Consider the following 11,716-nt stretch of genomic DNA (forward strand, 5'->3'; position numbering starts at 1 on the left):
CTTGGATCCAGTATGGGATTTGGTAAGAGAAGAATATTGACAATGCACTGATGTTTTCAGTTGTTGCTAAGAAATCAAAGACTTTTCAACTTCCCATGTCCTGCTAGTGTGCAGGTGCACAAGAAGCTGGGAGGGAGCACAGCCAGAACAACGGACCCAAACCGGCTGATGAAATATTCCATATCATGCAGTGTGATGCTCAGTATATAGGTGAGGTTGGTTGGGAAACTCGCTCTCGCCTCTAGGACTGCGGTTTCAGGATTCTCTCTTCCCTGGGATCACTAGCCAGGAACATCGGTCAGTGGGTGGTGAGCAATGGCGCTGTGCATTACTAGTTTGTATTTTCTATTATTACTACAATTATTATCATTATTATTTCAATTATTAAGTTGTTTTTATCTCAACCTACTAGTCTCCTTACCTTTACCCCTCCAACTCTTTCCCCCACTCCCTGGGGAAGCAGGAGGGTGAGAAAGTGGCTGCGTGGTGTTTGGCTGTCATCTGGGTTTAAACCGCAACATATCTTATTGCTCAACAATGCAGAAAGTGTTGATTCATCCTCATGGGTCTGCTCCCATTTATTTAAGTAAACCAAAGTTTAGTGTTGCAGAGAATAAAAGCTGAGAGCCAGGTCTAACTGAGGAGCAATGGAGAAAAGGCACTAGGCCACAGATACTCCCCATTTATAAGCTAAAAGCCATCAAACAAATTCAACATAAGACACTACAAATTCAGCATAAGACATTAGAGTTGTTTGGTATCTAGAGGGGTGTAAAGGCACTGCAAACTTTCAGCCAGTATTTGGTGCAATGTCCATGACTTTTCCACAAGGTAAGAAAAGTGAGAATTTAATTAACATTATAAAGTAGTTATTTTTTGTTCAGCTGGTTTAGAGGCCTGGAAGTGACACCTTCCACCCTGAGGACTTTCTCAGCATAGGCCTGCCAGTAAAAAAAGGTGATACATTTTGCAGAGGAAAACACATTTAGTCATGGTTCTCAGAAAACAAGCTGTGAATATTCTGCCCGTTGAAGCACTGATCCTGTAAGCTCCAAGGACGTCGCATGATGGGCTGAGCATCAATAGCTCCTCCAAATTTAACTGGGAGTAGACTGGAATTAGTACATTGCATTACTGAGCTGTTACCAGGACCGAGTACATCTGACTTTAATGAAATTCAACTAAATAGATATTGAAAATACTAATACTACCAAGTTTTTCCATGTGTCATCTTTGTCATGGAAGCTGTAAGATTGCTTCTGGCACAGACTCTTTTGTAGCTGGCAGATACAATACACAGTAAGTCAAACTTTTTTAAAACACAGTAAAGCCAAACTTTTTTAAAATGTGTGGTTTTCCTTTTGTGATGGACTAGCCATTCTGGCACTTCCTCATTTTCCCAAAAAGGAAGAGAGAATTTGAAGCAGATAAAACATAACGGTAACTTTCTTTGGGGTTTGATAAGTGAATTCTGGAAATTTCCATTCAAGACAGTAGGGCTTCTGTTTCTGGAACAGGCTGATAAAGTATTTAATTAGAAGTGTAGCTTTTATTTGTTTTATTAGAGTGATGTGAATAATGCTTCAGTAGTCCAGTCACGTTTAGCTGCTGAGCAGAGGGAGCAGCTAACATTTTGCAAACTATTTAATGTCCCAGTGATGACAATGGCAAGCATGCATGCAGTCCCATAGTCCTTAGTGTATTATATAAATGTTTTCCTCTGCATGGATCTCATCTTCCAGGGCACTATGGTTCCCTGCACGTTCTGGCCTCCAAAATGCAACAAAGCTGCACAAAAAAGTAAAAACCATGCTGTTAAACAAAAAACAGACAATAGAAACACAGAATAGCAGGCAGCTAAGTCAACCAGCACAATGGAAAAATGTACAATATGCAAAAACACTTATTTAAACATGAGTGATAATGAATCATTTTTCCACTTATGAGACAACTCACACTTGAAGCTTGCATGCTCCCTAATGCAATGAACTGACAGTTACACAAATTTTCACTTGTGTTAACAATAAGTAGCAGGATTTATTATTTTCTTTTTGCAATGTTTCCTATTCCTTGAGATTAAAAAAGAAAGTCAAAGTATGTGGAGGAGTGGTCATCAACCTAGTCTGCCCTATCAGCTAAAGCATAAACAGAATACTTACTTTGCAAAGTCACTCGTCTTCTTTGTATTGTACAAATATTCTAAGGACCATCCGGAATGAAAATAAACAGAAAAAAGAAAGAAAAACAAATAATTTTCTTTAAACCATAAGAAGCAAGTAAAGTAGCAGGTTCAAAAAAAAGAATTTGAAGTGTAAGAAACTAAATAAGGGAACTTCAAGCAAATGTTTTCAGTGTAGGAAATCCCCATTATTTCCACAAGATCTAATTCACATGGCTTGCAAGAGCCTCTATGCAGAAAGTCTGGCACACAGAAAAGTATTGGATATAATAATATGAAGCCAGTGCCCCTCAGATTATCATTGGGAAGGAGTGGGACAACATGACAGTGGAGGAATGGGTAGGAGGGAGTGAGTGGAGCAGGAGAGGTGTGCTTGTATCACACATCTCCTCACCAGACCCTGGCCCGACTGGTGCTAAGGAGTCCGAGACATAAAAAGATGAGCCCACATTCGCCCCTTGCCGTCCTGCACCCCAGAGGCTAAGGGGGAGAGCTGAGCAAGTGACCACAGTGCAGGGCACAGAGCGAGGCCATCCAGAGACCTTAGCTCGCTTCCCTACAGCTGAAGACATGTGGCACATGCCACAGCATTCATCAGATGCACCTGACCAATTCTGTGAAAAGTACTTACGTCTAGTGAGGAACAGAGCCAAAATAAGGATGGCTAGAAGTACTGCACATAAACCAATCCCAATGTACAGCCCATTTTCTGAATACTGCTGACCGGAAAGTGTCAGGGACGCGTTCTGTCAAACACAAAACAGATGAGCATTAGTGGCACTGAGAGCAAGAAGCCCATAGAGTACCCAAAGGCTATTTGTGTGTTTTGCAACCCTGAAGTAAAAGTACACTTGAAAGCAAGAGCCTAATTTGAGATACAGGACTAGTTGCAAGCAAAGTCACTGCAAAAGTTGTGTGAACCATGCAGTTAAACACATTATTTTTTGAGACTGTCAAAGAACCTGAAGTTATGACAAATGCTGTATGTTCAGGTTTAATACTATTTGGTGAAACTTTTATTTATGATTATCACCTGATGTCACACCCTCCTGCCTTTTTGACAGCTTGTAGTTATTCAAGACTTTATACTGCTAAGAAAATATGACTTCTCCTGGCATTGGTCTTTATTTAGGCAAAATTTCTTTCTCAAGCCAGCTGTTAGATATCTAACCTCTCTGATTAGCTACTCAGGTCTGGAAAGATGTTGAAGTGCAGTATCATCCCTGACTTACATTCTGCACATGCAGCAGTATGAATGCCCACAGCACATACTGCCTTGTAGTACATCACAGCAGGCTTTCCCCAAGGCTAGCCTGGCTGTCTGCTCTTCCTGATAAAATCTGGGTGATGCTACTGCCTGTCACCCTGCGATATGTGCTGGACGACTCAGCAGGACAGACACAGACCTGCCTGGTTGAACCTCGTTGCATGGGCAGTACAGGGCATCCCTGTGCTGTCAGATCATCCAATTTCAACTCTTTCCCATATCCTGCCATACCTGCAGGTTTGTGGTTACATCCAAGCAGCCTGAGGTGCTTGAGCAGGGACCAGAGGCCTGAAAGGCAATATAGATGTTGCTAAAGCTCTTCCTGCATTAATAGGAAGTATTTTATACATGAATAGCAGGTGGGTTTTTTTCCTTTTTCATAATGAACACATAAGAATTCTTTCATAAGCACTAAACATGCAGACTATAAAAAAAATACTCTTATTCAGACTAAAGCAGTACAAATGAACTGTAGGGATGACCCAATAACCTCTCATGTCTACTCACTCTGTCTAGATATGCTACAGTACAACAGAGATGCTTACAGTCCAAGGAGCTTCTGAAGTAGAAACCGATGGCCACGTTCTTATGATGGTAAAGGATGATTCACTGGTGCTCCTGTGAGCTGAGTAAAGGCAAGACAAACACATCACTTACACAGAGAACCATTCTGCCTTGACAGAGAGAAATTTGCACTGCTGACTTTGGACCACCAAACTTAAGTATCTATCAGGACTCTTGGCTCTGCGTATCATAAAGAGGTTGGTGCCTTCAGAGGGCAGCACAAAACTCTGAATACTGGGGCTTCTGCTGCCCTTTTCAGAGCTTTGAAATCCTTCCAGGAAGCACTTAGCTCCTGATGTTATCCCAACACAGGGCCTAGAAGGAAGGAGTTACCACAGTAGGCATCTGGATTTGGAGCCGAGGCAGTGGATGCCTAAAGCAAACTTAGGTTATCTGATAAAAACTGATTAAGGTTAGCTCAGGGCGTTGAAAGAGCAAGTGGTACAGAGTTGGCGAAAGCAAGTGATACTTGGGAAGTCCCAGACAGCTACACAATAAACAGACTGACCAAAGTGTGGTATGTTTGCATAAGGACTTGCAGCAAGCAAAGCAACTCCAGCTGGTTCTTCTGATGTTTTAAATTGCTAGCCTTATCCCAGAAGCTTTATACTGAAGAGGACATGATCATCTGCTTCGCTGTTCTCTTCCACTGGAGATGCTGGAGTGTTCCTACATCAGAGGCACATGGCCACCTGCCTTTTCCAGTCTCCCTCTGTGTGAGCATGCACATATTAGCTTACGTTCTGAAAACATAAAAAATTGTTCCACCAGCAGCTAAGGAAGATGTCACAGGGTTAAGAAAACCCGTGAGTTCTAAGATTGGAAGCCATGTTATTTGCAACTAGAACAGAAACAGTCTGAGAAACTTTTCACTTCTTCTTCCAAAAAGGAAATGCAACTATTGTAACATGTTAGAGCTGCTTAGATGGAAATATCTGAGATGGAGGGAAAAATACAAATGGCATCCCTGATTTTTCTTTCCAAATCCAGAGACTAAGCTATTGTTACACTATGTACTCTCTCTTATGTACTAGAAATTAAAGTTGTCTTTTCAGTCAGAAAAAGACGCAGCTGAGTATACAACAGAATTCTATAAACTTGTGAGTGGAAAGGAGAAACCAAGTGAGGAATAGTTGTTCACTGTCTCTTCCACTATAATGAGGGGCCTCACATTATTAAATATGCATAGGCTGCAGAGGATGCTGGCAGCCTCTGAGACACACATTATACCAGGGTAGAATACTTTGGTGCAAAATTACTGCCCTGTTTCTACAATTCTCCTTAATCATCTACTGTTGACTACTACTGAGAGAGGATCCTGAATTAGACGCACCTTGGAGCTAGCCCAATACAGAGTGACAAAGAAATTGATTAAATAGTGGGCACACCCAACTCCTAAAAATTTGTGTTTTACTGTTCATGGAATGCATTTCCAGAAGACAAGGTGAGATTTTACACCACAAAAACAACATAACAAAACAACAGCCACCAAAAAAACAATGCTTGCAGCACCAATAAAACATCTACTTAAGCATAACAGCTGGAAGCAAACTTCCACATTGTTGCCACACACATATGTTCCTTCTGTTGGACTTTCTATATACTGTCAGGTGGAATTTAAATCCAAGTTCTGATCTCCAGTTCTACGGTAATGTTTAGAAAATTTTAGCCAAAACATTTCTATCATCTATCTTTTTTTTTCCTTCCTAAGATCCCCATTTGCAATACACCTTATATATACTATTGAGATTAATACTTGGATAAAAATTACCTGAGGTCTGTTCAGAGGTGTGAGTGTGAGGACTTGCAGTAGAGATCCTAGCTGATGTTAAAAAAATAAAACAAAACCAACATACATTATAATTAACCTTAGTGTGTATTTCTGTAGGGAAAGAGAAAGTGTTTCTATAATAAAAATTTACTAGCACCAGCTACGCAAGTGTATCTGTCAGCCACTTGTTCCATATATTACTATGCTTTTTACAAACAAGAGAAAAACTAAAAATGAAAGGAAGAGTTGATTAAAAAAAAAAAAAAGTCTATACTAATTTTGTGTCCCTGGACTTTACTCTGAAATCAAGCAGGGAAAATGAAGCACTGTTTTCTCTGAAAAGGGTATGAGTACAGTGCTTCAGATGAATGAAGTACCCTATGCTGCTGTGTCTCTTAAATTCTTCAAATAGTGCTTCTAAGAAAGCTCAGCAGTGCTGTGCACCATGAAACAAAGCAACATATGCTTTTTTTAACTGTAGTGACTGCACTAGAATTACAACAATACCAGACAGCTTAATTTAAGCAGCACTGTAACAGCAGATCTGCAAAGTCCTAAAGATCGGTGGATGATTATAGAAATCATTTCCACCACAAGCTTTGAAATTCAGACTCAACAGCAGATTTACCACAATAGTACTGACACGAGAGAGCACTCCTGCACTCACCTTTTTCTATCACAACCTTGTGATTACTTGTCCGATCATTGAACCACCCTGAGATCTCCACACGGCAGCAGTATATCCCACTGTCTGCTTCCTCGGCGTTCACGATTGTGAGGGACACGTCACCCATCAGCAGGTTCCCTTTCAAAATATACCTGCTGCTGTACCGCTGTGTCACCTTCCACCCATCGGTCCAGATAATGGGCCGATAACATTTTGAAGCAGGGCAGCTGTCACGACCCCAGCACATTGATGTGATGTCTTGTGTCCCCTTAACAGGGTAAAAACAGGGCACAGTGATATTCTGACCGACCTCTCCTTTCACAAGTGATCCCGATACTATGGGGCCTGTGGACAAAAAGACACAGTTGTTGAGCACAGTACGCGCAAGTGGAAGCATCTTGCGCACCTTGCATGACCCGATACTTCCCACTTTGCAAACACCACCAGGCATTGCTGGATCAGGCTGTTCGCAAACAGATGTGAATCCCAGCAGGTCCCGACAGTGAGAGATAATGATCGGGCCAGTGATTCATTCAGAACGTGTCTCTAGCTACAGAAAGAAAAAACACACTTTCTGTAGCCTTTGCAGGTAGGCGCAGAGGTGAAGAGAGAACAGAGTTTGGATCTGCACATCTCAGTGACTTCTGTTTAGCCATGTCCAGTCTGTTAGCTCTTTAGCTTTTAACTTAACACAGATTTAATCCGAGCCACACATGGGGAAAGGATACATTGATTTTCATTAAAAGCACTGTGGGAAACTCTTCCTCTCTCTCAATGAGAAGCCACGAAATGACGCGTTTCATCAGAATGATCACTGCTCGACATGTTTCCTTTTTTCTTGACTAATGACAGATTTTGCCTAATCCTACCAGAAGAGATTGTTTCAGAGCTTTTCTGAGAAATATTATACTCTCTTTTTACTGCCTTATTTTCTTATTTCATTCTTATACAGTTTCTAAATTGTTTGATTCCCATTAAAAGTATTTCTTCATGTTTCCAGAAGGCTGTGTCACACTATTCAAGTCAAAACAGTGAGACCTAGCAGCCAGTAGGTCATTTATCTCAGTGAGAAAGTTTCTTTTGCTGTATTTAGACCACTCCAATATTCCCTTTAGGAGGGTTTTAATAAAAGCTGTATTAAGTGCCAGCCAAATCACTTGTGCCCTGGTGATCCAGTCACAGCCACCCTGTAACCACCTTCTAACAGGAGTGGGGCTCCTGAGGTACACATTTTGTCTGCTTGTACTTCAGAGAAAACTGTTTGCCACATACATACCACTACGCATTTATTATCAAATTCAGTAACATGGGATCACATGTGTAAATATTTCTATCCATATTAATATTTCAGAGATAGAATTCTCTGCAGCAAGTACAGGCAACAAATTCTCTCTACTGAAATTCTAGCCCAGTCTATAATTAGGAAGGGAGCTCCCCAAGGCAGGTCTGCAAACATGCACCAGTGGATCCCAAGCACTGGATGGCTTGATTGCATTTGTCCCTTGTGAAAAAGCTGTTTTCCCCAGCTCAGCTCATTTTCCTAACCTAAGCCATTATGGTTAAAAATAAGTCTGAATTCAGAGACTTTGCCACAATAGCATACTAGAAACCATTCTCTGAAAAGAACGTTATTTTATTTAATATAAAAAGCAAGCTCTAAATGAATCTCATCACAAAAGGCTTTAAAAAGAAGTAGAGGGAATAATGTCTGTAATATACCTTTTCTTTCTACTGAACATACTCTACTACCAAATTTTTCATGTCTATCTGCCTATACTAGTGCCACTCTGCAATCTGTTGTTTTCAGTGATATTGCCTTTAGCGGCATTTTCCTAGGAGGACTGCTTTCTCAGAATAAAAAAAGATAAATTATCAATTTGTCCAAAAAAAATGTCATATTGGCTAAAAAACACCAGAAGCCACAGCTGACCTCTACATGGTCTTGTTTTAAAAGGGAGGCAAGGCCATCAGAAGACTATTGAACCAGGGTGATAAAGTTCTATTCATAACACAAACCTGCAGTTTCTGAACGATGTGGCCACTCTTTCTGTGCAACACAAAATCTGTTTGCAAGCCTCAAACATTGATGCATGTGACCTCCATCCACCCTCCATCTATTCATCTAGGCCCACTTAGTTACCTGTAAAGAGGATCAAAAGAATCCAGTTCACGCAGAAATAAGACGACATTGTGGCAGAAGATGAGGAACAACACTCCTGTTCACAGTTCAGGCACCTACATTCAAGAAAACTTATCTTCTTTTTAAACTTCTGGTTTTATTTCTCAGCATGTCCTATTCAGACACAGCTGAGAATGCCCTTTTGTCTGATGCGGATTGCCTTTCCCGTGGTTATTCTGTCAGACTCCAGCAGCACAGCCAACCACTGCTGCTGGTAGCACACACTGCTCAACTCTTGTAGGCTGTGGTTTGACTAAGAGGCTAAAATACGTAAACAGTACTTCAGAAATCTACTTCTCTTTTTTTCCGGTTCTGCTTGATTACAGCAGATGAAACTTGTCAGCTTCACTGAGCTGACACAGCTATCAGTAAACCATTGGCCCCTACTGCTTCCCACATATTTTTTTGCCATTTGGATAAGAGATTACATAGGATATGTAACAGACTGCGGTAAGCAGAAAGGACTTGGCAAAATAACCAATTCCTAGGAAGAATTACTCAAGCATTTAATCATAAGTTTCTGGTTCTAATACTTAGAAGCACCTCAGAGCATCTTTAGGCAAATGCTATTTTCTTTGTAGGCTGTAATTTGGCAGTGTTGGAAAGCTGCCCTGCTGTTACACTTGTAGCCTAGTAAAAGTTGCATTCCATCATCTGACTGAAACTCTGTATGCACCTGGGCTTTCGCAATATAAAGTAACACAGACAGAACACAGAGGTCACTTGAAAAGTAGTGTGGAAACCATGTTGTCCCAGGCTCAAGGCTCCCTTTGACAAAAAGTTTCTGAAATACAGCTTCTGAGAAATGGTGCTCCTTGGCCACTTTTCCTGTTCCTGGATTACCTAACTCTTCTTAAGGACTCCATGTTTGGACTAAAACTGCAGCTGTGATCATGTGTATTTGATTGAGGGCCACAAATATTCTTTGCTGAAGTAACTGATCAACTTTATATTGTTTATACAGACAAAATTAAGTTGTAAGGAGCTACTTATTATCAATAACTGAAACGGCAGAAATGCTTCCAGAAACATGCATTAGGCTAGAATCAGAACCAACAGAGCTGTCTGCCACAGACTACCTTACATGAGAGCAGAGTCACCAGGGACAGTTTAAGTGAAAAGGAGGAAAAAACAAGGGATTAAAGTAGCCAAGAGACAGACATTAAAAATTAGGCATTTTTGTAAGGTCAAGACTACTTATAATTTACATCTAAGAAAATTAAAATCCAATTAATTTTAATTCATTTAGTTGTGGAGATTCCTCACAGTGTACATCTATAAGGCAAATTACACCATATTACATCTGTAATAAAGGAATTCTTAGGTTCTCTTTAGTAGTTATATTATTACAGAACTAGAAAGGAATGGATTTTGCAGACTTTACACTAATCTTATTTTTAATATTGAATTACACATTCCTGAAAAGACCCACTGAAATTGTAAACAACTAGTACTTATTTGAAATAGAGGACTTGTTGACTACAGTTCCTCCCAGTCAGATCTCTTACTTGTTTCCACACTATAACGCAATTTAAAAAAACACAAACATACCCAAAAAAGCAGAAAGTGATAAATGAAAGTACAAAACAAAAATCTAACTTTAATCTGTGGCTACCAACTCACACGATACATTTAACAGAAAGTATACTTTTTTGTTTCTACTAATAAATGCACAGTTACAAAATACTAAACATCTTCATCTGCCTAGTCACTCACAACCTCCAACAGGTGTACAATAAACACTTTGCCTACTTGTACAACAGCAAAACAAAATACAACATATACCTTCAGAATCCATCCTAGCTCTCACTATGGTGAGCTAACAAGAAAAAGTGTTTTCTTCATGTCATTTCATCAATAATGCTACACATAGCTGCATCTTTGTCTAAAACCTGATCTCTCTTGCCACCAGAACGCTCTCTCTGCTTTTCACTCTGTCCGATGCAGTTGCTGCCATCATCAGTATCCATTGTTTCTGTTTTTATTCCCAGTCCTCCCTCTGAATGAGGCAGATCATCAGGCAAGGAAGCCAGGCAGTTCTGAATCATCTCTACAACTCGCTCTAAGTGCTTCTGAAATCGCTCTGCTGTTTCCAAACGCTGACGTTTCTGCACCTCCATCATGACTCTTAGTGTCTCCCTAGCTTGGTGAGGGCGATACTCATTTATAAGATGATGGACATGAACAAAGAGTAGTTTCAAGTCTTCCAGTTTCTCCTCCCGCTTTATACTCCCCGGACTCCTGATCAAGATATCCAAGAGGTCCAAAAAGTTGACCAGTATAGACATATTAAGTTTTCTTAATTCCTTCTTGTGATCAAACTGCATAGGATGTAACCTTTCAATACCCTGGCTCTCCAAGGGTCGAATAATTAGATCATCACATTGAAACTGATTACCAAACATCATATAACTGTCTTTCACAGGCGGAGGTGGCTTTGGAGCCAGGCCTTTACGGATATTTTCATCAGTATATTCTTTTATGTATTGCATTGGAGGCGGAGGAAGGGCACTCACTTGCTGAGGTTCACCCATTTTTGTCAGACGAAAATACCTAGGGAATGTCCCAAGAAATATATGTTAAACAATTTGTATAACAGCCTTATCATATAACTAGAAACAAAGGCAATATAAGAGAGCTGGCCGTGCAAAAATGAGCTAGAAGCAAGCTATCCAGTGCGTAGAATTCGGGAAACTCCCACATAAATCCACGTTAGCTTTTCGCCAAGCCGTTAGCTTTTAGTGGGATTAACTTCACTAGAAGCACATAAAGCATTAATTTCTCGAAAGACCAGCCTGCAAACAGAGGAGCCTTCCCTAGCCGAGGCCTGGCCCGCTAACACCTCGCCCCACAAGAGAGAAAGGGCGCAGCCCTCAGGGGAGAATGCAGCCTAGCACCCCGGGCCCACAGCTGCCGCCGCCTGCTGCGCTCCGGGCCGGGCCAGGCCAGGCTCTGGGAAGGCCCAAGCCTCGCCGCGGAGATCGTCAGGCCTCCGCTGAAGAGAGAACCGGGAGCGCACTACGACCAGACCCCACCGACGACTGCGCACACACCCGGCGGAGGCGGCAGCCCCGCTCGCAGCCCGCAGC

General features: G+C 41.2%; 2 protein-coding genes across 7 annotated transcripts; both read right to left on the reverse strand.

Moving 5' to 3' along the window:
• Positions 1–897: 897 nt before the first annotated feature.
• On the reverse strand, positions 898–9,783 carry HAVCR2 (hepatitis A virus cellular receptor 2). 6 transcript variants are annotated; one of them, XM_026858415.1, is made up of 8 exons: positions 8,589–9,778; positions 6,449–6,793; positions 5,782–5,832; positions 3,992–4,071; positions 3,678–3,734; positions 2,811–2,925; positions 2,160–2,199; positions 898–1,788 (listed from the first exon to the last, which is right to left on the reverse strand). In XM_026858415.1, exons 1-8 carry the CDS (start codon positions 8,635–8,637, stop codon positions 1,695–1,697), a joined length of 831 nt encoding a protein of 276 aa, XP_026714216.1. In that variant the 5' UTR covers positions 8,638–9,778; the 3' UTR covers positions 898–1,694. The 6 variants fall into 6 exon arrangements, with proteins under 6 accessions (XP_026714216.1, XP_026714214.1, XP_026714218.1 ...); XM_026858413.1 differs by having other exon boundaries at positions 6,449–9,781; XM_026858417.1 differs by lacking the exon at positions 5,782–5,832 and having other exon boundaries at positions 8,589–9,780.
• Positions 9,784–9,797: 14 nt separating this feature from the next.
• MED7 (mediator complex subunit 7) lies at positions 9,798–11,710 on the reverse strand. The gene is made up of 2 exons (XM_026858420.1): positions 11,681–11,710; positions 9,798–11,180 (listed from the first exon to the last, which is right to left on the reverse strand). The coding sequence occupies exon 2, from the start codon at positions 11,159–11,161 to the stop codon at positions 10,469–10,471; it is 693 nt and encodes a 230-aa protein (XP_026714221.1). The 5' UTR covers positions 11,162–11,180; positions 11,681–11,710; the 3' UTR covers positions 9,798–10,468.
• Positions 11,711–11,716: the final 6 nt, after the last annotated feature.

The sequence above is a fragment of the Athene cunicularia genome, assembly GCF_003259725.1.
Source record: "Athene cunicularia isolate RWA chromosome 13 unlocalized genomic scaffold, athCun1 chr13_part1, whole genome shotgun sequence".
NCBI classification, from domain to species: Eukaryota; Metazoa; Chordata; class Aves; order Strigiformes; family Strigidae; genus Athene; species Athene cunicularia.